This window comes from Rousettus aegyptiacus, unplaced genomic scaffold, assembly GCF_014176215.1.
Source record: "Rousettus aegyptiacus isolate mRouAeg1 unplaced genomic scaffold, mRouAeg1.p scaffold_m13_p_13, whole genome shotgun sequence".
NCBI classification, from domain to species: domain Eukaryota; kingdom Metazoa; phylum Chordata; class Mammalia; order Chiroptera; family Pteropodidae; genus Rousettus; species Rousettus aegyptiacus.
This window is the reverse complement of record NW_023416288.1, coordinates 74,888,519-74,914,215: the sequence shown is the minus strand read 5'-3', so window position 1 is coordinate 74,914,215 and position 25,697 is coordinate 74,888,519. Positions and strand designations below refer to the sequence as shown.

At 37.8% G+C, this 25,697-nt stretch overlaps 1 protein-coding gene and 2 pseudogenes across 1 annotated transcript; 2 read left to right on the top strand and 1 right to left on the bottom strand.

Moving 5' to 3' along the window:
- Positions 1–8,461: 8,461 nt before the first annotated feature.
- Positions 8,462–10,374, bottom strand: SMIM30 (small integral membrane protein 30). The gene is made up of 3 exons (XM_036231024.1): positions 10,287–10,374; positions 9,823–9,913; positions 8,462–9,371 (listed from the first exon to the last, which is right to left on the bottom strand). The coding sequence occupies exon 3, from the start codon at positions 9,317–9,319 to the stop codon at positions 9,140–9,142; it is 180 nt and encodes a 59-aa protein (XP_036086917.1). The 5' UTR covers positions 9,320–9,371; positions 9,823–9,913; positions 10,287–10,374; the 3' UTR covers positions 8,462–9,139.
- A 1,409-nt stretch (positions 10,375–11,783) lies between these two features.
- LOC118611059 lies at positions 11,784–11,902 on the top strand (annotated as a pseudogene).
- An 11,922-nt stretch (positions 11,903–23,824) lies between these two features.
- LOC118610681 lies at positions 23,825–24,661 on the top strand (annotated as a pseudogene).
- Positions 24,662–25,697: the final 1,036 nt, after the last annotated feature.

The following is a 25,697-nucleotide window of genomic DNA, read 5'->3' as shown; positions in this document are numbered from 1 at the left end:
CAATAATAGGGTAGAATAATGGAGTGGGTACATGATAGTCCATTGGCCATGTCTAAAGGTGAGAAGAGGAATCCTATTTGGGGATCTTTATTTGAAGATCTTTGGAAATGTACAGGACTTTGGGCTCCAGGTATCTTTCTTCTCTTTTTAAATTTTTTTTTTTTTGTCTGATAAAGTCTTCTCACATGAATGAAGTGTGGAATATGACATTACCTGTGGCAGCAACATCTAAAAACGACAATGTATTGACTGACGACTTGTGATTACCTCACAATGGAAGTTTTTCAATGTATGGTATTTAGAAAAAACATGAATTGCCAATTACTTTCAGAAATATGGAGTTCACACATTTGTGTGTAAAATGAAAACTTCCAACCTGCAGTGTTATTAACCAGCAATAATATTAGCTTCAATATTATACGTCTATCAGCATATAGGCTTATTTATTCAATGCAACTATATTAATTTGTTCCTCAGGATTTTTTAAGGAACTAAATTCAATAAATGAGTATTTATTGAGACCTATAACAGCATGGGCGAGGTGTATCAGTAATAACAATGATAAAAAGACATAATCTTTACTTCAAGAACTTAAGATATACATGACAAGGGAAGGGATGAATGGGAAGAAAGGGGGTAGTGAGTATCTAAATAACCATCAAGCAAGGATGCATGAAATAAAATAATACAGATATAAACAATGTACTACAGACTCTGGAGGATAGATATCATTAACTTCTTTTCAGAAATGCTTCATGGATAACATAACATTTATAAAAGTAAATTAAAGATGAGCATGGAGGCATGGCGAAGCATTTGATTTGGTAATGCAGAAGTCTAGCATTGCTGGAGTATAATATGTAAGACAATGAGAAGGAGGCAAAGAGGATCATCCTGTGTTTCATAATGGTGGATCATTTCTAAACCAAAACAAAGCATTCGATATGTACACCCAATGCAAATTTTTATAAATAATGTTTATAATCATTCAAATCACCTAACTAGACTGTATCTTAATATTTATTAAAATCAAGTTTTACAATTATAATTTATATGTTCAAGAAAATAATAAAATCTTGCAATGAATCTCTGTTCCATGCAAAATCTGAAAGGTTGGTAGAGCTGTACTGAGTATGGTAACAACACATACAGGCTCAGTGAGAGGATGCCATGATTCACTGTGTATCTTGAGCTGCGGCATCCCTTTGCTACATAAACTTTGTATCACGTATTTATTATACACAATATTGAGTGAGCAGCAATTTCTAGATGCCTTGAACTGTGCTAGAAGCTGGGAATACAAAAAAGAATTAATAATTCAGTTCCTATCCTTACAGAGCTTAGAATTATGAGATGGCATTAAGGTTTGTTGAGATAAGGATAAGTAAACAGGGATTCAAATAGAGTGGTATGTGCCTGATGAAAGATGTAAAGAATGCTGTGTGAGCATACAATAGGCTATGTAACTCAGACAGGAAGGGTCAGGGAAGACATCCTGAAGAAGTGTTGTTTAAGCCTAAGAGGGTAGGAATAAGGCAGGTAAACTGGGGAAAGCTATGCCCAGCAGAGGAAGGAGCATGTAGACCTAGAGAGCAGGGTAAGTGGGGAGAAAGAGAAGGAACCCACATGGTGCTTCCTATGGTTAGGTAGCTAGTCAGACATGAGTGACAAGGGAACAAAGGAACAGGAGTCCAGCTCTGTAACCATAGAAACTTCCCCTGAAGACCTTCCTTAAGGACCTCCTAGAAATATCTCTCTTTTAGGGTTATAAATTACCCCAAATACTAAAGCACAAAGGCCATAAAAGCTGCTGGCCTAAACCAGCTACAAAGGCATATGCAGAAAGTACTGTTCCGAACTTCAGCCTTATTATATCAACATTATAATTTCATGACTATGCCTGGAAGTTCATGAATCTAATTATAATAGACTGAATTCTGGGTATGGACATGTCCACTAAGCAAAGTTACTGCCTAGAGTCAATCAGGTATCAATCAAAATTACCTCAATTGCCAACCACCTAGGAATGCCTTTGGAACCACCCATCACACCCAAATATAAGGCGAACATTCCCGCTTCTGGTCCTTTTTTGTCCTTCTGGCCTCTCCCTTCTTTTTGCCTTTCTGGGCTCCCCTATTTGCCCTTCTGGGTTCTCTCTCTTTTTGCCCTTTTGTAGCCATTTCGGCTCCTTTGTGTTGGTTACAGTGCTGGGACCATGTGCCCCCTTGGGGCATACTGTCTTTCTCCATGTGCCTTCTTGGGACATTCTTTGTCTTTCTAAAATATATTTTTAATAAAATGATTAAATCTCAATGTCCTCTGATTATTCACTGTGTTATTTGAGGAAGAGCTGAGAAAAATGCTAACTACATGTTTGTGCCATCATTATTCCTCTCCCTACCCCTACTGTTGGGGTGACACCAAACTCCAATTGGCCCTAATGTTGACACTAGGAAGTGAAGCACCTGATATGGCTTAAGTTAGAGTGCAAGGTAGGTTGAGAGTCATGGACATAGATGAAAAAGGAGAAATAGAGGAGGAAATAAGGGCAAATTAAACAATGCTAAAGCTCTTAAAGGAATTCATAAAAATAAGAAATTAAAGAGTTTTGAGCTGGAATGTAATGGGATCAGATTTGTGTTTTGCGAGGTTTGCCATGGTGGTTGCTGTGTTTAGAAAAGACTGCAGAGGGTTAAGATGAGAGGACGGGACACTAGATAAGGGGGTTGGCTGTGGATCTCATCCACATTATGATAGTGGTTTGAACTTGGGTAGGAGCCATGAGGATGGAGAGAAATGGGTGGATTCTAGGTAAAATTTGGAGGTGGATTTCATAGAACTTAGAGATGGACTAGATGTGGAGTGTGAGGGGGAGGAAGATGCCATGCATCCTCTTAAGTGTCTGTCTTCATTACTGGGAAGATGGTGTCTATTAGTTGAGTTTCACTGGTAGTGCCAGAAAAAAACTCAGCGCATAAAACTGCAAGGTGGCTTGTTCCTGGACACTGCCAGGCTGAGATCAATTAGTGTGGGCTGTTTGCTGTGAGTGGGAGTGGCAAGGCTATGGTTTGTTTTCTCTTCTTGAGCCAATTCCTAATCATACTTGTTCAGTACATAAAATGAGCTGCCCTCACTTCAATGAATTCAAATCCAAAAATGTACCAAATAATTAAACTACGGTTTTCACTGAGTTCAAAGAAGAAATCAGCTGCTCATGCTGCTGAATGAGAATGGGTAATTACGTTTTTGACACGTTAGACCTTATTATTTTTGAAATTAGAAAAACTCTTTCTATAGAGCCACAAAATTCCACCACTAGGAAGCCTTTTAGAGATTACTGACAAGTAATTTTGCAGATGAAAATTGAGGAGGTTAAATTATTGGCTCAAGATCAATCACCTGGTAGTTGATTATTACTTTTTTCTTTCTAGATTATTGATGTCTTGAAAAGTGTTGATTAGGCAAATGAAAAGGGCAAATGTAATCACAGGACACACAAATTAGTTTTATGTTGGTATCAAAATGCCCTCATAATTTTTGTGGGAAAATGAAAGCATTGTTTTGAAAAATCATCTAAAATTGGTATAGTATTCGTTCTTGGTGATCATGACTGTATCACAATTATTTTGTTAAGTAATTTATGCACATTTTTCCAGAACATAATTATTGTGATTGAGAAATATAGTATTTATAATTACAATGTTTAACCAAGTGTCACGTGATTAGCCTGTTAAAAATAATTAACTGTCTTGAATATAAAATGTATAATTTCATTTCATAATATCAAGTGCCAACTAATATTTTTAAAATTATATCCATTTATAATGGATTCAGTGGAAATATATGAGAGGCATATTGTAGTTCTGATATTATAATCAATAAGACATTAAACTATATTTTAGTATTTTGCAGCAGTCACATTTTTTCTGGTCTTCTACTTTTTGCATTAAGATGATAGATGTATGTTATTAATCACAGAAATGATTTAGAAAAATGAAGTTACTAAAAATTAGAAAAAAATTTAAATATGCTATTTTGCACCCACATTTATTGATTTGGCCCTGTTTTTACCTAAGAATAACAATTCTGTCTGGAATTACTAAGTCAAAATAAGGGACTTTTCACTCTCTACCATGGGAAATAAACGTTAAACACATTTTATGTTGCTTATATCTTTATGACTTTTAATGAAAAGATATTTGTCAGTGTATACCAGAGCTGCTATTTTTCTGAACAAGCAGAACCAAATTCCTTGCATCTTCTTAAATGATTTGAGCAGCTGCTGCTAAGCTTTTGTTATGTCACTTAGGAAAAAACCATGGTTGAACATGTTAGGAATTACTAAAACAGAATCAATTATTTTCTTTCTTTATTTCCTTACTTTTTCTTTTCCTCAGGAAACTTAGGTACAAATAAGACAACTTGGGGACTCTTCAGGGAAGCTAAATTTTATTTTCTTCACAGATGTATTTCCTTGCATTTCATTAATTTATAAACCTATGATGGGGGTGAGGAATTATGATAAAACAGATTCAGGCAAAATGTCAAAATTAAAATATAATAAATTATTTTATATGGGCTTTGTATAAGTTTCTAAAGATGCCCCCTTTATACATAAATACAAAATTAATGTTAGTGACCCTCCCTATCTAATAGCTCCAAATACTACTACTACTAATATCCAGCATACCAAGCCTTTCACATTCATTATTTCATGTATTCCTCATCTATCTGTGAGGCATGTATGATTATTATCCCCATTAGCAGGTAGGGAGTCAGAAATTTAAAAGAATTTAAGTAATTACCTAAAATCACATTTGAAGTGGTAGAACTCAGTTATAGGTTAAATAGGTCTGTTGGATTCCAGAGCTTTGGACTTTAATCCCTACTGTGGTACCACTAAAGAGACTGATGTGTATTTCTTGGAGGGAGATGGTTCCTATACAGAGAATTCTCTTCCCTTAATAATGTGCTGCAAGCTATGTAGCTATATCACCTTTCCTACAGCCAAGGTTGAAAATGGCATTTGACAAGCTTCTGCAGAGCTTAGAAAGCCTAGAGGGTGCAGATACACGTAATGTATATATAGTTTTTGAGATTTCCTGGAATTCAACAGACCTATAGAACCTATAACTGGCTGGTTTCTTCACAATTAGTATATTCGGTATCACATTAGTTTTTTAAGAAGCTGCCACTTGTACCTCTCAATGCTGAGACAACATATGGATACAGCTCAATTTTTCTAACTTCATCTGCACTCCTGAATTCTTGATTGTCAGTCATACTCCCTAGTTGAGGTTATTGGGTAAAGACAAGAATAAAAAGTACATTGGGTGAAGAAAGTAGGGCAGATGTGAAAGATCACAGGACAAAAGTCTGTGAGTATACCTTGAATTAATCAATTACCTGGTGTTTTATGTCTCTAGAAAATTCACTTTTTAAATATGCACTAAGGTGGCTTCTGCTTCAGGAAGGTGGAACAGACATCCTTTTTCCTATTTCTTTCACTAAATATAGCTTACAATCCTGATATTTTATGTAAAACAGAAGATTTTGAAAGGTGAAAAGAAGGCAGACAGGCTAGGACCTCAGGACTGGAAGAGAGACATGGTGGTAAATTCTTTGGTTTTCTTTTTGTTTTATAGACCTCTTACTAGGAGGTACTGGAGAAGCTGGCAACCCAGAAATGTCAAAGGTCTCAGACATGGCCATGGGACAGTAGAGACTATGTGGGGAGTCTGGACTTCCACTCCTACCCAGTAGCCACAAGGAACTCAATCCTTAGGGTAAATGGAGGGCCAAGGACAGCAGTAACTTGGTGACCCCTGCACTTCTACCTCTAGCTGGCAGTAAGGAAGCAGCATCCTTCCTTCCACTGAGGGAGTGGTGTCAGAGGAGGCCTGCTAAAATACACGAAATATATAAGACTCAGAGTCTTTTTAATATAATACCCAAAAAGTCCAGGTATTGGAAGATATCAAGGAAGATGTCAACTTGAATAAGAAACAGCAATCAGCAGATGTCACTACTGACATGACACAAGTGTTAGAATTATCTGACGAGGATTTTGAAGCAGTCATTATAAAAGTACTTAAATGAACAACTACATATATACTTAAAACAAATGAAAAAATAGAAATTCACAGCAAAGAAATGTCGCAAATCTAAATGGAAAGTTTAGAACTAAGAATACAACAGCAGAACCAGTGAACTTGAGAAGAGACACTAGAAATTACCTAATCTGAACAGAAGAAACGTCTCAAAAAAAAAAAAAAAAAAAAAAAAAAAGCCTTGGAGACATGCGGGACTGTGCCAAAATTAAAAAAAAATAAAAAAAATCTAATCTAACAATTAGGTCACTGGAGTCCCAGACGGAAAGAAGTAAATGGGGCTGAAAAGAGCTTCTGAAAAAATAATGGTTAAAAATTGCCTAAATTTGGGAAAAGACAACCCTGTAGGTTCAAGAAACTAAGCAAACCTCAAACAGGATAAACTCAAAGATATTCATGCCAAGACACATCATGGTAAAACTTCTGAAAACTACAGACAGTGAAAAATATCTTTAAAGCAGTCAGAGAAACAATTCAAAAAATGCATTGATTTTTGGCATTAGACTAGCCTGGTTAGGAGCAGTTCTTATTGATTTCAGCTATTAGTCTTCTGCCTTTTAAACTGGACTCAACCGAACTAATGTGTATTGAGTATACACTAGACATCTACAAATTATGCACCTAGGGAACATTTGTCAATACATAACTATTCCAACAGTAGGTGTTATCCCTCAGAGCAAATCAAGGTATTACGGAATTGGAAAAAACTTTAAAATAAGAATTCATGAGCAGAAATTTGCAATTTGGGATTTCTGGATGAACTTCAGGCTCTGTAAATTTCTGAATTTAAAAATTCCAGCATATATGCATTTTTTTTTGGGGGGGGGTTGGGAAATGACCATTACTTTCATCAGACTCCTGAAGGAGCTGGTGGCCCCAAAAAGCTTAAGAGGCACTGTAAGTTTCTGTTCTTTTAGGCAAAACCACATAATGCAACCTAGATAGATGAGAAGAGGCTAAAAATAGAGAAGGTAGTCCCCTTTATGTCCCTCTAAATTCCTGAATGCCGTCTCATAAAGTTAAAATAGGAAAATAGCATTTTTCTAATTCCTTCTAGGTACTTCTGGAAATACACATTCATTAAAGAATGTTTGCCTGTAGTCTTATTTTGAACATTTAAAAATAGTATCTGGGAGTGATTAAATGACTGATGTACTGTGATTTAAAATATTCTTTAGGTTTGACTTCTCCCAATGCCAATGGAAAAGTTCAGACATATAAGGAAGAAGCTTCTCTACCTGGTACATCAGTACCAATGGGCTAGTTTTTATGACAGGGCAAATTATTCCATTATTTGCATTTCTTTTAATATGTGTGTGTGTGTGTGTGTGTGTGTGTGTACACATATATACATATATATATACATATATATAGATATATATGTGTATATATATTTGGTTTTTTTTAAAGAGGCATGTAAAATTAAGGTCTGTTAATTACATGATGTGTAACTGCCAATTTCTCTGAACAAAAAAATGTTAGTTTTCTCGGGTGAAAAAACGAAATAGCTATGACAAAAATAGATCTATTTTATAGTTTTAACAAAAAACAGAGTAGCTATCTCTCACTCCTTGTATCCTCCACCAAATCCCTCACATTAGCTAGATCAGCTCACACCTGCAGAAATGCACTGTAAACAGAATGTTTGGTTGCTGCTGCCTGTTTTCTAGCCAAAATCATGGTTCCTGATATCATATGGAGGGCTAGATAACACATTATTTTAGAAAAATCTTGACTACCTGATTCCAGCAAGACCCTAACGTAGTTGTATTTACTCAGATTATTCTATGCTGGCAGTATCTACAGAATCAAAAGAAACACTGGGGTATCTTGTTAAACATAGCATTCCAAGCCCCAACATATGACTACAAAACAACCAGTAGAGAGACCTGGGAATCTGAGAGTTTTATTAAGTGCTTTGGGTGATTCTTGGTCTCCAACAAGTTAGAGCAGTCTTCTTAAAACTTAATGTGCATACAAATTATCCTGGGCTCTGAAACAAATGCTGATTCTGATCCTATTGGTCTAGATGGGGTCTGAGATTCTGCATTTGTGGCAAGTCCCTAGGTGATATTGCTGATTTGAAGACACTAAGTAGCAAGGTCAGAAAGGGTATGTTTCATCAGTTGGTGCGTAAATCAGTATAGACTATTACATTTTCCTTCCCTATCTGTAGATTCTCTACCAAGGGCGTCTCCTACCTCGACACTGCCCATTTCTCATTTTTCAGATTGTCTCTATAAGCTAGTATAATCAGTTAAGGTAAGGAACTCTGCTCTTCTCACTTAACTTATATAAAAGTCTACAGAAAGACTAAAAACAGCCTAAAATAAACAAATAGACACCACACATAAAATGACAACATATGGGTTTATATTTAATATAGGATTTCTCACCATGGGGCTGTTACTCAGTTAATATAATGGTTTTTAAACATTAAATCTTTTCTCCATTTCAATATCAACACAAAGTATTTTTTCCATTAAAACTTTTCTCTATTTCAGGGTTGAATATATTGAATACATTTTTCTAACCTTCCTCCCCAACCAAAAAATTAGTTTTAAGTTCTGTATTTGCTATCTAAGTACGATATTAACTTGGGTGATAACAAAACAAAAATTAATAAAAACAGAGAAAAGACTCCTCAGCAATGCAAGAAGCAGTGATTACAACTGAACGGTGGCAACTTCCTAGGATTCTGGGCATGAGTCTCCTTACAATTTTATGTGCTTTGATAATTCTGGGACTACGAAATATTACTTATGCAAATTTCAGCCATCTTACTTCTTTGACCCTCTAATTGACAAATACAAATTGTAGAATGCATTTTTCAGTGCATTATTTGTTGTGAAAAAAGCATTTTTATTCCAGCTGATAGCAATTTATTCTCATTGATAGGGAAACAATTATGAATGTAAAATTACCTTATTTACTGTTTCTTGGGAACTTTCAGACACCAAAGCTCAGTTTTTAGCCTAAATTGCACAAATGTTTTCAGGGCAAGGTTTGATTCTGGAGGCCCTTTAAAGTCACATCTGTCCATTTCTCTTTCGTGCATATACCCCCAAACAAGCACAAATGCCTGTAATGCTGAGAACCACACCTAATAAGAGAGCAACTGCATCTCCGGCTTCTACTGCTTCAACAATAGGCAGCACCAAAAGCAGCGAAATGAGGACTAAGAACAATTGTGCTGAGATTGAGGTCATGATGTTGGGACCTTGAGGTGGCTGGATCTTGGGTACTGAAGGTTTCTAGAAACTAAACACATAGAAACAAAAAGAAACCATTAAAATTTCTACCTTTTCAAATGATAATATGAATATATGACAAATAGCCTATACAACTTTTTAAATTTAAACTTCAGATATATCTCATTTTATCGTGAAAAAAAAAAAAGAGAGAAGAAAACACTACTTAAAGATGGTCATCTGAGGCTAATCTCTACCTCTCATGATAACTACGTGACTCCAGCGACTTTTCCACACTCTATGATGCCAACACCATGTGAATCAGCTAAATAAATTGAACAGCAGAACACAATTAAGAACAAACAAAATATGCACAAGTCACTCACTTGGAAACTTAAAATATCCTAGTGAGTAAAATTACATTTTCTTAAGGTATCTCCCATCCAGGACATGCTGACAAATCAGGTAAAAGTCAGGCAACGTATAACTCTGTGAAGCTGTGGGAAGTTATTAAGACTTACCAAAGAAACAATATATGTATAATTCTGACTTGAAATACTCCCTTCCTGGAGCTCCGGAGCGCTGAGGCTAAGAGGTTCCACGTGACAAAGCCTATTAACAGAAGAGGGTGAGAGGACTTAAAAATTACTCATCATCATATTTTTTGCCATTATTATTATGAGGCAGCTGGAGTCAATGCAGAGCAGGGAGGTTTAACGGAAGGGAGAGAAATGGGTAATAACTAGAGAAAACAGTTTGCTCAAGAAGTGAACCGGACTTAAGGTTGGTCAGTTCGCCCACACAGGAAAAACAGAATGTACCGACCCGAGAGACAAGTTCGTTCTAGGACTTAATACTGAGGTTTTAAAAAGAACCCCTGCTTAGGCCCTGCAGGGTGTAAATCTGCACTGCCCCCCCCCCCCTCGCCCTCCTCCCCGTTTACTGGAACAACCTAAGTATCTTTTGGAAAGAGTTATCACATTACCTTCCAAGAAGCAGCCATTACAGAAATGGCAAACAGAGCGGAGTCGCTGAACTACATTTCCCACAATCCCCACTGCCGACGACTCCCAGGATGCACGAGCGCGCTCCCCTGTGACTGGCTGTGGGATGACCGTCACGTTCTACCCAGGAAGAGGAGGAGCGAGTTCTCTGCGCGTCGCCACACGCGTCCCAACGATTTATTGCTAAACTGTTTTAGTGTACTTTCAAAAAAGCTGGCTTAAAAGTAAGATCAAGAAATGACAGCAACTGTTTTTTACCCTTATCAAATTTTCAAGACACAGAAGTAGTTATGTCTTCTTCGACTCAAAATGTAGGTGTAACAGCAGGAAGACATCACCCCCGAGCAGGGATACCTGTTTTAAGAGGGCTTTAAACTAGGGGCTTCCAACATTTTTGAAGCAGGAAATCTCCTGCCACCATCTTCCAAATGTGCCTTATGACCCTTGTTAATTTTTTTTTTTTTTTAACCCACGGAGGGAAAACACGTTTAGTAAGACATTTTGGGAAATGTTAAAGACATTTGTAGGGAAAACGCAAACTAAGTTTAGGAGAAATGGTTTAAGCACTATAAGAAAATGTATATGATTCTGGTTCTAGAGTTCTGAGTTTTTGTATTAGTTCAAGAGTGCACTATATGGTATACTTTAGTGATGGCTCCTCAATCATGTTTTTATGATACCCACCCTAAGAGGCCCCAAATATTTATACAAAGATGTAAAAATCATTCTTTTAAATCATAAGAATGAATTATTTGCGTACATGTTTTAATCCTTGTTGAAAGAAACTCTTAAAGTAAAATATCTGCGAAGTCCCTTCTGAACCTCTCTAGTCACCCAGCCTTCTGAATTGTCATGTACTGACAATTTATTTAACACCCTCACATTGTAAGTTATTAATGATGCATAAATTATTAGAGATGAAGTCATCTCTGTCTGAAAGTCTCAGTGTCTCAGATACATTCAGATTCAAAAGGTACATTCAGTTCAATGTTAATAAATAGAATGTAATCTTGTATCGTTGGTTATCTTTTTCTGATACATTACTAATTAGATTAACAGCAGAACTTCATATTGTACCTCAATACTCACACAACAGGTGCTCAGTCATGTTGATTAATAATCATTTGGCTAATGATAATAAATAAATGTGCCAACAAGATTTTATGAAAGACAAAGAAGTGCCAAATAAACCAAACCAGGGTGTTTTGCAAATTGGAAGTCTGAGGATAACTACACAATAGAGTTGTCAGCATTGTTTCTTTAAACTTGATAGTTTTAACAAGTTTTGTCTTTGTCTCATTTGCTTTAATCTACTTTTATTTTTATACCTCTCTAATAAATTATATTTGAAACAGCTATTTTTTATAGCTCTCAAAATATTCCCTTACAGTCTAATGTGAACATTTTTGGGATTTAATTTTTACTTGCATGTTTATTTCAGTTAGTTCAAGTCAGCAGAGACATTTAAGCTAGTGTTGGTCTATGGCCATGCTACCCTAAACAAGCCCGATCCTGTCTGATCTCAAAAGCTAAGCAGGATCGGGCCTGGTTAGTACTTGGATGGGAGACCACCTAGGAAGACCAGGTGCTGTAGATGTAAAAAATAAAAAATAAGGGATTTTAACCTGAAAATGTCCTTGTAATCTGTGAGGTCAACCAAGGGTTGCCTCGCCTAAAAACAAACAAACAAAAACATTTAAACTAGCATTATTACAGACTTGTTTTAAGGTGTGTTAATATTGAAAATAGTAGTTGGGTTTTAAGTTTGAAGGGGCTGAGGAGGGCAAAGTGCTTTTAAAAAATTATTATCTTAAGAGATCGATTAATGACCTGGTCTATATAGGAAAGTGTGGCAGAAGTTTGTGCATGGATGTTTGAGCTCCACATAGTTTTAAAATCAAATTGGCTAACTTCTCCTAACCAGCACCCACCCCAATCAGGCAATTTAACGAAGGCATTGCTATATCTGATTCATGATTTGTGTGTGTTATCATAGTCCTGGTTTCTCAAGTAGTATGAGCTTTGTCTTCTTACTACCCTAATTAGTGATTTAAAAAAAAATCAGACCATTTATTTTTGTGCTTAAAATTCTCCAGTTCCATCACATCACAAGCTCCTTATCAAGACCCACAAAGCACTAAACATTCTGGCCTCTGCCTGCCTCTTGTAATGTCCCCCATGCTCATTCCATTCCAGTCACACCTTTTTGTTGTTTCTTAAACATGCCAATTTTATTATTTTCTATTGACTTTGTTCTTACTGTTCTCTTAGCCAGTAATACTTTTTCCACAGACATGTGCATGGTTGTTTTCTCAACATCATTCAGGGCTCTGCTCAAATGTCACTTCCTTTCCTGTGCACCTCATAAAAAATCTCTCTCCAATTACTCTATCCACTTTCCTGCCTTATTTTGTCTGCATAGTGTCTATCACTAACTGAATTATGTGTGTATTTGTATATATGTGTAGTAGATAAAATATAGTCATGTGAAAATTCCATGATTGGCAGGAGATGTCCCTGTTTTGTTATAGTGACTTCCCAGCTACTAGAACAGTGTCTAGCATGATAGATACTTTGTAGGTATTTTGTGAATAGATGAATGAGTGAATGAGTGAGGTTAGTATAAGACCAGAATTTGATTATATTTAGTCACCATTATGCTGTTCATAGTAGGAACTATGTTATAAGTAGGGAGTTTTCTTTTGGGTTAAACTATGAAGATATTGAGACTGAGGTTATTTTGAGTCTTCATTCAAAATTTGGGTCTTACATATTTTACCCATAGTATTAATAACAAGATTTTACATCTATATATGTGTAAGATGCAGTAGCATCTTAAACAGAAACATACTTTGTATCTACAACAGTACCTATTTATTAACTCTGTCCACTTGGGGCACTAGAATCTTGACAACGAATGATTATGTTCGCCTGAATCATGTTTTGTTTTGTTTTGTTTTGTTTTGTTTTGTTTTGTTTTGTTTTGTTTTGTTTTGTTTTAACAATACCTGAATGGTTTTCTTTAAGTGCTAATGTTGGATGAGCAGTATTGGCATTTTTGATGGGACAGTGTTTTGTTGTGCAGACATAAGAGTGTGCGGGTGTTTTGTATCTCTAGCCCGTGGCCAATAAATGACAATAGGATCCCCAGTCTTGAAGACAATCGACTGCCCTCATAAAATGCCAAACACTCTTTGGTGGTATATGCTGTCTATAGTTGAGAACGACCCAATATTTTGTCATGAAAATAAAAGGAGTCATTGAAAACAGAATGAAACCAAACAGCAAATAGTTCACAGATGTGCTTGTGTACATATACACTAACATCTCGGCACTGCAGTGTCTTAATGGTTTAGAGCCTATTGCTCCTTGTTTATGCTGGTTTTATGTAATCTCAGATTTCTTCTTTATCCTATCAGCATCCCTGCTAGACAGGTTCCACTGGTCACTTTCTTATAATAGCGCTGAAATGCAGATTCAAGTGAGATTTCTGCTTCTATAGCTGTCACTCAGTTTAGTCTTTGAATTACAGAAAGTTGGTGTGATATAGTATATGGGATATTAGATATTTCTCTTGCTAGTTTTGTGGAATTGAGTAGTAACTTAATCTTTCTGAGACTTATTTGTCTTTTACAAAATATATCATATGTGCATTAAATGAAATCTTTCTTAATTAATCAAGAAAGTTACCAAAGTTCAATAACTATCAATTGCCTTTTATTTGTATTTATGTTCCCTGGTTAGTGATTTAGAGAGTATCTGAGGTCAGACTGCATGCTTAGAATCCTAACTCTGGTGCTTACTAACTGTATGACAAGAGACAAGTTAGAAAACTATTTTAAGACTCAGCTTATACATCTATAAAATGAGCTATAACAGTACTTATTTCATATGTATATTATGAGGTATTAAATTAGTTAATTACTGAAATTAGTTGCTGGCTTGTAGTGAGCCCTCATTAAATATTAGCTATCATTATTCTTTGCTATTATCAAATTTATAAAATATGGGATCTCCAGCTTGTGGCTTGTCTCCATTGTAATTATGCTCTTCTGCAGACAAACATGGTAAATAGAAAATGCCTGTGGAAACTTTGGATGCAGAAGCATTTTAGGTTTCCTAGGCTTAAGGTTGAGGGCTGACTGGAAAATATTTCCCTATTACTCAAAAGCTAGGAAGTCGTCTAGTTATTACCTTGACAGGCTTTTAGTATTCAACTATTTTATACCTATTGGTGGTTACACTTATGTTTAAAATATATTCTCCACTCAGCTGGTGTCACATTACTGATTCATCATATTGGGTCCAAAGGGTTTTTGAAAATATGGTTGAGAGGGTCTAGATGGGCACATAGCTTTAAGAAGTAATTTAGCTGGAATGATCTCTAGGACCACCACAACAAAATCCAATGAACAAAGAAACAAACACTCTTAATTTCTTTTGAAGTCTACTTCTAATTACAGCAGCTAATCTGTAACCCTATACTGCATTCTCCATTAATTGCAGCAAGGGGAAAGGGAATTATAAGAATTGAGACTACAGGCTCAGAGGAATGTATTACTTTTGGTAAATTGTTGTGAGATAATTAATTGCAGAGCTTGCAAGACAGACGGAAATATTTTTTTGTATTACCCCTGAGACATAGTACTCCACACAGTGTTGAACATGGTATCGAGATTTTTACTTTACCTCTTTGGCTTCAGTAAGTTCCACTGTCTGAAGAGAATAAACATTCTTTTCACAACTCCTACATGGAATTCATTTGCTTGTACTCCATAGATGAAGGAACTCTATTTTGACAGATGAATTCAAAACTCATGTTTGTTATTTTTTAAATTTGTCTTGAATTTATTAGTCAAGGGCCATTTAAATGGTTTTCATAAGTTTAAAATGTATATTGTAATTTGGAATGTCAACCCAGAGGTAGTAGTATTAAGTGATGTATTGGCAGAGTTGAATTTCTGGAATATAATCAGTATAATAATCTCCTTCTCTCTCTTTGAACTGAACCTGCTTTTAACGTGCCTGAAAACTGTCTTAATGAACTATCATTTCATAGAGGTAACTCAGATTTACATATTTTGTCTAGATCACTGACCAAGACAACAACCATTGTGTTGTACATATATAGCCCCTCTTCTAAAAATGACGATCATTTCATTAGCAGTGTTAGAGAGATGGGCAGCTTCTTCTGTGCCCAGCATATGCCAGCTACAAGTTCTGCCTGTGACCATCTATGGTAGCAACATGAAGCATAATTCTTCTAAAGCAATGCCACATTTCACTTTTCCTTTAAGGTGTCTGAATGCTTCGCAGGCTTCTATATATTTCCTCTTTTGGTGTTTAGTGTCAAGGGTTATTAAATCTAGAATTTAATCGTTCAATTTAAGAGGAGGTAAGCCTATACATTCTTTACCAAAATCGAGATAATACTTAGAGACACAAAAACATTAGTTACCTGAGCAGTGGAAGGAAAAATTTCCCAAGTCAGTTGTTACCAAGAAATGGCTTCAGAAAAGAATGGAGAACTGGCTTCTGCTTATAATAATTAGAAGCAAGTCATTGCTAGGCTCTGAAAGAAGGCACTTCTTGGATCCATTAGAGACAGCAGGATAGGTAGCCACCAGGATTCTGCAGTGACTAGTATGTGTCCGGTCATTCATAAAACCCAGACAATTGAGCCAAACCTAGTGAGGGGAGACATTTTACTAGAGCTTCACAATTTAAAAAAAGACCAATCCAGACTTAGTATATCCCATCAACAATAAGACATTCATCACTGAGATCATCACAGTAGAGATAACTAACCATTAGGCTAACAGGAGAATATAAGTCATACTTTCCAGAGCTATTCAGCTGTTGTAGAAAAAATTCCTCCTGCGTCTAAATACTCCAGTGACAGTGTTTTACTGAGGTGTATGGGTGTGCATGGAGTTTCCTACCAGGACCTCTGCAGGATTGCCCTGGCATATGTATGCAGCTAATGTCGCAGCAAATGTCACAACATGGGATTGGCTGACCTGCTGGGGACCCCAGTCACCTGATTGGACCATCATCCATACTTGAGTAGATACACAAAGAAGAACTTGGCATGAGCTGGACAAACCCTTACTGGGGTACTCAGTACATGATGGATGGTCATGGCTGACTAGTGAAGGGGTAGAGGTGAATGAGATATATCCCATTATATTGAAAGAATCATAGGGTCCCGACTGTTAGTGTGGGTGTCACGTCCCCTATGCCAAAATATAACTACTATTTCATCCACCATGCATTGGTGGACAGGACAAAAGTATGCCAGCAGCCACCCAACTATGATTTTGCCCCCAAGGAGTCTATGGGTATGTGGGGCCCATGGATGGCCCTATATTTCCTCGAATTGGAGAGGTCACTGTACTTGGGAATGTCTATATTTGCCAGCAACTGTGTGGCAGGTACTCCCACAGCACCCCACAAATTGGGATGTGTACTATTTACAATATGTCTAAATTAAATGAACCCATGGTGGTATTATCCCTTAGCTATCTTTCTGCAGCAGGTGATGTGGTAGTTGAAACTCAAGTGATGTGGTGATGTGGTAGTTGAAACTCAAGTGACAGCTTTGGTGGAACATACTGCCCAAGCCTTGAATTATACTCATAAAGCTCTTAGTCTGATAACTGATGAAGTAGATAAAATTAGAAAAGTAGTATTGCAAAATTGTATGGCTTTGGACATCTTAACTGCTGCCCAAGGGTACACTTGTGCCGTCCTCCACACTCACTAAATATTGTATTTACAGCCTGGACCACCGGCACAACATCTCACAAACCTTGGTAGGTCTCTCCCAAAAAACACAGGAAGTCCAGCAGCTCACTGGAGATCTTATGCAGGAGTGGTGGGCAAGCCTAATGTCCACTTAGCTCTGGTTAGCTCTCCTAGGAAGTGAAGTCTGCCTTCTAGCGGCATGTTGTTGTTCCCTGTATTATTGGTGTGGCCTGTGAGTCGCTCTGCCCTCCTGCAGTGATCTCTTGCTAAGCCTACATAGATGTAAGGGAGGAAACCTTAAGAGGTCGAGTGTGAGGAATAAGAAAGATGGCTATAGTCAGGCTCCTTCCCGACACCCTTAGTAGCTTCTAGGTGGAAGCGACTCAGCATTTATGTAACTCTGTGACTGCTGTTATGTAACCATGTGTAGGTTTCTGTAATCTGGCAGTGTGCCACTATTGTCAACCTGTGTATAAAATGACGCTGCCACCCTGCCAGGCAAGCTGTGCCCTTGCTAGAATAAAGGACTATTTTGCATTTGCCTATGGCTCCCTGACTCAGCCTTGTATCCCTTACCTTGGTACCTCAAATCTGCAACAATATAGGGGACTTCTCTTCCTAGCACTGGAACTCTGGGTAGCCTGGGGGCCAGGACCCCTTGCTCTTCTGAAGGGACCTCTGCAGTTGAGATATTCCTCCAGATTCTCAACCAGCACATGTAGGTGTGGGAATTGCCCATTTCATGTTCTTACCTATCCTAGCGGTCTCCAAGAGGCTTCTTCTGTGTGTCCCTAATTGTAGGATATCTGTTCTTCAGTTTAATTGTAATTTTAATGTGATTGTGAGAGAAAGCAAGTACAGTGTTTACCTACTCTGCTATCTTGACTGGAACTCCCAAAGATTTTCTTAAAAATCATGATTTTGTGACGCACAGGATACGACTGATTGATCAATTTATATTTAACAAACAAATAGTGACTAATATGTGCTCTATGACTAATAGTAGAGGAACTATTTTACACATTAATGTAAGTTCCTTTACTCCTTAAAATAATCCCATGAGACAAATAAAATTATTATTCTTTGTCATAGATGAGGAAACTAAGGCACAATTAAGTAATTTTCTAGGGTTAAATAACAAATCAGTGGTAGAGTCAGGATATGAACCCAGGAAGTCTAACAAAGGCTATACTCTTAGCCATTGCCCATATATTTTCATATAGAAAATGTCTATAGGATCAAATGCTACTTTTTTTTTAAATAAGGTACTCTAGTGTTACTTAGGAAACTTAATTGCGATGGGTCACTGAGAAGTTGTTTGTGTTTATATACTTTCTTCCAGGCCCTAGTTTGATGAATGAGTGATTACTAATATTCTCTGATTCGAATATTGATTGTGACTTAGATAAATATAAATATAATAAATGCGTACAAAAATTTCTTTAATTTTAATTTTAAAATTAAAGTATGTCTGACCTAGGCTCAGAAGCACAGATGTTACATGTCAAAGAACTTACTGATGAGTATAAATGTTACATTTCAAAGAATATAGATTGTGATGTGTTGGCAAATGCAAACTATCATGAAATCATTGTAGGCCATATAATATACAAAATTTAAAAAGAAAGAAAAAAGTCAAAAGAACCTTTTGAAAATCTTTGCTTAGAGGTCATAAACTTAAACTGGTCACTGCAAAAGTATAGAGAGGTTATTAACAATTTAATGTATGCAGTATAAGGTTATATTAATTCTTCTTTGTAGACCAGGCAGGCATTCATTATGAGTAGAGGTTTGTAACCATGGAGACAGAGAGCATGAATTTCATAAAATTAGAAACATACCATCTAGAAAATGCAAATATATAGCATAAGAGAGTGAATGATTTTCTAAGTATTCTTAGCTTGATTTCCCTTGATTCTAAAGGCTTACAACATTTCTATCTGGTCATTTCCTGAGTAAAATCATTCATTTTTTTAGACCTTGAATTTCTACTTTGGATATCTCAACTTGTTCATTTGATAATGCTTTTTATCAAGAGTCAATTTAGACATAATAGAATGTATAAGGCTAGAGTTTTTATAGGTAATCAATACCTGGAAAATGGTGACTTTTAAATTGATCTTGGAATGGGTATTTTAACTTTTTGCATAGACATTTTTTGTGTGTGAATTTTCAATTGATATATTGTGATTGGGCACTTTTAGTTTTTAAATCTATTTCTTTTGTTAAATCATATAGATGGTCTAGGTAGAGAACTTTCCGGTACAGCACAATTTTCTGTGTCATGAAATGGTTTATCTATGAAATGGTGAACTAGGGTGCAGTAGTACAGTTTTTTTACTTTTGCCTGCAATATTTTGATTATTTATAAATCTATTCTCTGAGTTTATTGTGACAACAGGCTACTTGTCTATAGATATTGTAAAGCAGTATTGCTTGAATTAAAAATCTTCATAAATAATTTAAAATATTTGGTAAAAAGATCTTACTTTATGAAAGAATAGTTTTACTCAAGGAGGTTGCCAGATTTTCTATTTAAAGGAAAATTTTTTATTTTAAAAGTAAAATAGGTGATATTTTTAAAAAATGACTGCAACTGGTTCAATTGAGGAAAAAGTCCCATACAATGCTCTCTGCAGTTTCATTTGATTGTGATTTGGACCATGTTAATGCATTTTAAGTTCTCATTTCCCAGGAGAGTCAAAATCAGTAGCTAACCTCAATCTGACAGTCAAAGTGAAGCACTGCTTTTGTGAGCATGCCTGTCAACACTAGTATGTATTAAAGTGAATGCGATATGCTATATAAGAGCAGGAACATAATTTTTTCATCTGTTCTGCTTTAGTAGGACCCTTAGCAAGATACTTTACCTACCTCTTGTCACCAGGCTTTAAAAGGGACCTAAGGAGACAGCAAAGAACCTAGGGATAAGTGATAGTTGATTCAAGTGATCCAAAAATTGGTCTTGGAAGAATGTTCTCAAAATGTGTTCTGTGGTTCACTTGTATCCTGATTACATGGGGGGATTTATTTAAAAATGCAAGTTTTGAAAAAAAGTTGTCAGATAGTTCTTAGGTTCACCAGAGCTTAGAGTATTTGTCATTGGAGAAAATAAGTTTTGAACTGATTATTTGGGAAGAGGAAACATAGGTACAACTGAATAACAATATTAACTTAATTAACAATATACATTTAAAAAGATCCAATAAGAATTATCTATTTTGCTCTCATGGACCCCTTTTAAATCATTGCTGAAGTGGAAAAGATAAATATTTCTTGCTATTTGTTCATGTATAAAATAATTTTTTTCCTCATTATTTGTTACAGACTTACCTTTCTTTTTCTAAAACTTACCTTTTTTAAAAAATGTATGAAACTATTCCGATGATTTAGTTTTTTAGAATCATAGAAACATCTCATTCTTGAGAGAAAACAAAGTCTTTTCTAGCAGTGAAAAGACTTGAGTAACAAAATAATTTTAAAACAACAATGCAGTTGAGACACTCATATAATTACTCTTAGAACAATCATCTGTTAAAGATTAGGACAAATCATTGAATGCAATTTACTGAAGGTGATCAGAAGGGTATTGTGTGGTGGTTTCCTAATATATAGCTTTCTGATGATTCAATATTAACCAAAGATAGAATTTATAAGGCCTTAGACATAACATCCTTAACCATTTCTCAGTAGGTATTTGGAGGGGAGCTGGATAACTTGTAGTGCTGGTATTCTAAATTGCTGGCTGAAGAAAACATCCATATGCTTTGGAATAGTGACCAGCAAGTAGTGAGCTAATTATCTTATTATAAAAATCAAGTAGCTCCACAAGTGTTTTTGCAACACATCTATAGCTGTATAAAGTGGACTGGGGCCCAGAATCTTATCTCATTGGTTTTTCATACTGTTGTAGTATCACAATATCCTTGTAGTAGCATTCTATAAATATTTATTGAGCAAATTAAGAACTAAGACTTTAAAGTTTTAGTTAACATAAAGCTTGGTTTGAATAAATAGGTGTGACATAACCATAAAAACCATGAGTGTAATCTTGGGCTGAAGTAAATATATGTGTAATGGGGATGGAAAGTTCTTCTTTGCTCTTTCTGCTTTGGGCTATGCCTAGCAACATAGTGTTCTTTTATGGGTTCCTCACTTTCAGAGAAACATTAACTGGATATTAAACATGATTGTGATAAGACTAGAACCATTAGATGAAGAACATAGTTGAAAGACTATAGGATGTAAATGAGAAGACTCCACGATACTACTATTTTTGATGGCTCATCCTGTAAGAGAAGACCAAAAAGAAATGAATTGGATTTGTTGTAAGTGGCCAGTGGCGGGAAGAAGTGATAGAAAGTCATGTTTTATCTCAAAATAAAGGAAACGCTTTCTATGATTCTAAGAGGGAATTGGCTGCCTCAGTGAGTGGTGAACTCTTGATCAATCAGTAGGTTGACTTAATGAACACTTGGTGAAATGTGAAAAGGATTCAGACTTTAAAGGATGGTTGGTTTAGACATCCTTGAGGGTTACTTCTGAACTTGACATTCTCTGATTCTCTTATCTCCTCTTGTCACAATCCCCAAAACTTATGCTAGTTGTCTGGGGCTTATTATAAGGGTTTATTTCAAAAGTTCTTGGGACACTGTTGTTTATCTTTCCAAAGGCTTTAGTCTTAGTATTTATTTCTTTATTTTGAATTGGCAGGAAAAATTTGAAATTCCCTATTTCTGAAAATTTTTGTTAATAAATTGTAGGCTATGTGAACAGATGAAAAATGTGTTCTGTATATTTTATTTAGACTAGCAAAGTTTATGATCTGAGGATCAAGATATAAGCTTGATGAAGCTTTTGAATGTGATATTTTTTAAAAATGAATTTGTGAGAGAGTTTGGAGAAACATGGAGGAGTGAGAGATGTCCCCAGATCTCTCTTCTTGAAACAACAATAAGCTGAAGATCTAAAATTCAAAAAAAAAAAAAAAAAAAACACCCAAACTGCACATCAGCATGTCTGAGCGTGGAATCTGCACAGAAGAGTTACCACAAGACAGAACCCCAGGTGTTGAGAGGTGGACTGAGAGAAATAAAGAAGCTGCTTCTTGCAGCTGATGGAGCAACCTTATAAGAAGAGAGGGAGGAGAAAAAGTGGGGCGAGTTCCCTGAACAGCTTTGCCTGGGAGTGCAGTGAGCTCCATGCTGATGGAGGTACAGCTCAATCATCAGGGGAGAAAGCAGAGAAGCAGGACAGCAGAGAAACAACAGTTGATTGATAAAACCTGTGGTTGCAAAACCGAGGCTGAGCCACAGTCCCCCACTCCTAACCCACAGGGCTCCTCCCCGCATACCCTCTGAGAAGGAACACTACAGAGCCCCAGGGGAATGCGAGCAAACACTACCAAAACTGTCACTCACACTGACAGGGACTGAGACTGAAAGTAGTGAGTGCAATTAAACCTCTAAAAAAAAAAAAAGGCATTATTAAGGCTTTATATAAAGCAAGGATCCAAGAGGCTTAGACATCACCTACTGGAAACCAAAAGAAAAGTGCCTTATTTGCAACAGGCTAAAAAGAGACCTTTATATAATAAATCTTCTTCCTGGAATTAAAGCTGAATACACTTCCATTAGTGCCCAGGCAGACAAATAGTCCATTAAATACCATGAACAACCAAAGTGAGAAGGTGTGGGTCCCAGTTCTGGCTGTGATCCAGGCTTGCAGCTAGCGATAGGACTCTGGATTTAAAATATCGCATTAATGTAGCAAGGTGCCTGTGCCTAAATTATGCAAGTATGACTCAGCTTATTGATTATTACGCATGTGTGGCAGAATGCCACTATTGCTCTCTGACATATATAAAGCACATATGGTCTCCTGGTGCGAAAGCAAGCACTCCCAGAAATAAAGTTGGTGCTTGCTGTTTCATTCTTATCTTGGCTCCTTGCGCATTCTTTCAATTGGGCATCTTACCACCAAAAACCTTCCCTTCTTGATCAGCTCAGCGCTAACACATGGCAGGATGAAGGTGAGTACAGCCCCCAGTGCCCCTAATGGTCCCAGGGTGGAGGATACCTGAGCGCAGGACATGTGGCTCCTGCCTCCCAGTGGTATCTTGTGGCCGCGTATCTGGCTATGTGGACATCCAGAGGATTGGGATAGAGTGAAACCGTGTCTGGAAAGCCCTGAAGTTGCTGGAGCTGAATGTCCTCATAGCTCACCATGAAGCAGGGGTCAGGTTGCCTGGATGTTCCTAGAAGTGCTGCAGCAAACCAGCCTGGAGGTTCAGGACCAGGCTTAGAAGGTACAACAATTGCGACATCAGGAAGAAGCCCTGGAAAGGTGGCTGGCAGCAGCAGGATGCATGCTATAGGGCCCTGATGTGTCGCTGCCTCGGTCTGTGAGTTCACCTGCGAATACCATGGTAGGCGCAGCCAATAGGGCAGCAGGTTGAAGTACAACAGCCATTGCCCCTGGGTGCGGGGGCAAGCTGGCAGCTCCTCACAGGCTTAAAAGCATACCACCTTTATCCAGTACATCCCCCACTGAACTTCAGGACTTGACAAAATAGGTATGGCAGAGAGCCAGGGAGATGGTTCTGGGGTGGCTGTTGTGGCTGTGGGATGATGGGGTCGAAGTGACTAAATTATCTCTGAAAGAGATGGTTCAGCTGGCCTCTGTAACAGTGATATTGTCCCTCAGGTAGTGCCTCTAGAATGTGGCATGTATGGCGCGGGGTGCAAACAACCAGTCCCTCATTAACTAGCTCATGTCTGCTACGTGGACAGTGTGGGCTGACCTTGGGGGACTGCCAGAGACAGTGAGCAGATGGACCACGTACTTAGATCAGGTCCAGATAATATGGGAGATGGGCATGCAACAGACGATGTTTCGTGCCCAGTACACCAGCCCAGATGAGGAGGTGTTTACAACCTGTATGAAGGACTTGATCTTGACTTCTGGCCCAGTTGGTACCTTTGGCACCGTGGCAGTAGTGCTGGCTCCTTATGTGGACAGGCGGATCTACAAAGTAATGTTCGCCATGGCAAGGTTGGGGGATGTGGAAGTGAAATGCAAGAAGCATTCCATCTAAGTGTGTGCTGTACTGTGCCCTTTACTCCCAAACCAGCTAGTGCAGGGATGGAGGCGTGGCCAAACAGGGGAGGGCAAGGCAGGCCCAGCCCAATCAGCTGTGAAAGTGAGCGGCAAGTAGGTATGGTTTGATCTCCTCACAGCAGGGGTCGCTGCAGAAAAGATTGAGCAGCAACCTAATGAAGTGCTGCTAGCACTGTGGAATCAGCTGCGCCTTGTTCAGCATGTAACTCCTATTCCCAGGAAAGCCACAAGTGAGGCTGGCCAATTATCTCGCTGTAGGGATTCGGCTGGGACAACTGGTTGGGGGTTGAGGGGAGCTGGTTGACCAGGGGCTACGTGTGGAACTGACTATATATTGGTTCCACCTGCAATGTACAGAGGGTATTAGCCCTCGTGAACACCAGTGCTGACAGCACCCTGCCCTATGAGAATCCAGACTAGTTTTCCAGGCCCACTGCAACCATAGAAAGCTATAGGGGTCAAATCATTCGTGTGAGGCAGGTCCCTATGAGTGGTGGCAGATTGCCTCCTCGGACATACCAAGTGTACATATCTCCCATACAGGAGTACATTTTGGGAATTGATGTTTTCTGAGGCTTGACTGTGAATACCACTGCTGGTGAATTTCGCCTTCATATCTGGGTGGTGAAAACTATTATCCGGGGACTCCACACCATGCCCCATTGGTGTCACCCCAGGCTACCTGGGTAGTGAATACAAAGCAGTACTGCCTGGAGGCCATAAGAAAATAGGACGCATCATTCTGAAGCTGGAGGAAGCCAGTGTCATTTGTCCTACCCGTATCCCATACAACTCACCCAGGTGACCAGTGAAGAAGACTGACGGCTCCTGGGACATGACAGTTGACTATTGGGAGCCGAATAAGCTTACGCTGCCCCTGCATGCTGCAGTACCGAATATCATGGACATCATGGGCTGGTTGTCGCATGAACTTGGATGATACCATTATGTGGTAGACTTGGCAAATGCCTTTTTCTCTATTGCCATAGCCCCAGAAAGTCAAGAACCATTTGCCTTCACCTGAGAAGGGCAACAGCAGACGTTCCTTTTCCTTCCCCAGGGCTTTCTACATAGTCTTACTTTATGCCATGGTCTCATGGCTCAAGATTTAGCCAAGTAGAAATGACCACCCATAGTATACTTGTATAATATTAATGATATAATGTTAACCTCTGATTCTCTTACTGAACTAGAAGCTATGGTGACTAGCCTGAAAGAAGCTCTTACTGACTCGGGTTGGGCAGTCAATGAGGACAAGGTCCAGGGACCTGGGTTCTCTGTCAAATTTTTGGGAGTTGTCTGGTAGGGTAAGACAAAACTAACACCAGAGGTGGTGATTGAAAAGATAGAGTCCTTTCCCTGACCCAAGACTGTGAAACAGCTCCAAAACTATTTGGGACTGCTGGGTTTTGGAGAGTGTTCATTCTTCATTTAGTCTCCTTGATGTAACCCCTGCACCTATTAGTGCAATGGAGTACCTAATGAGATTGGACCCCCGTGATAGAAAAGGCCTTTAAGGTTACAAA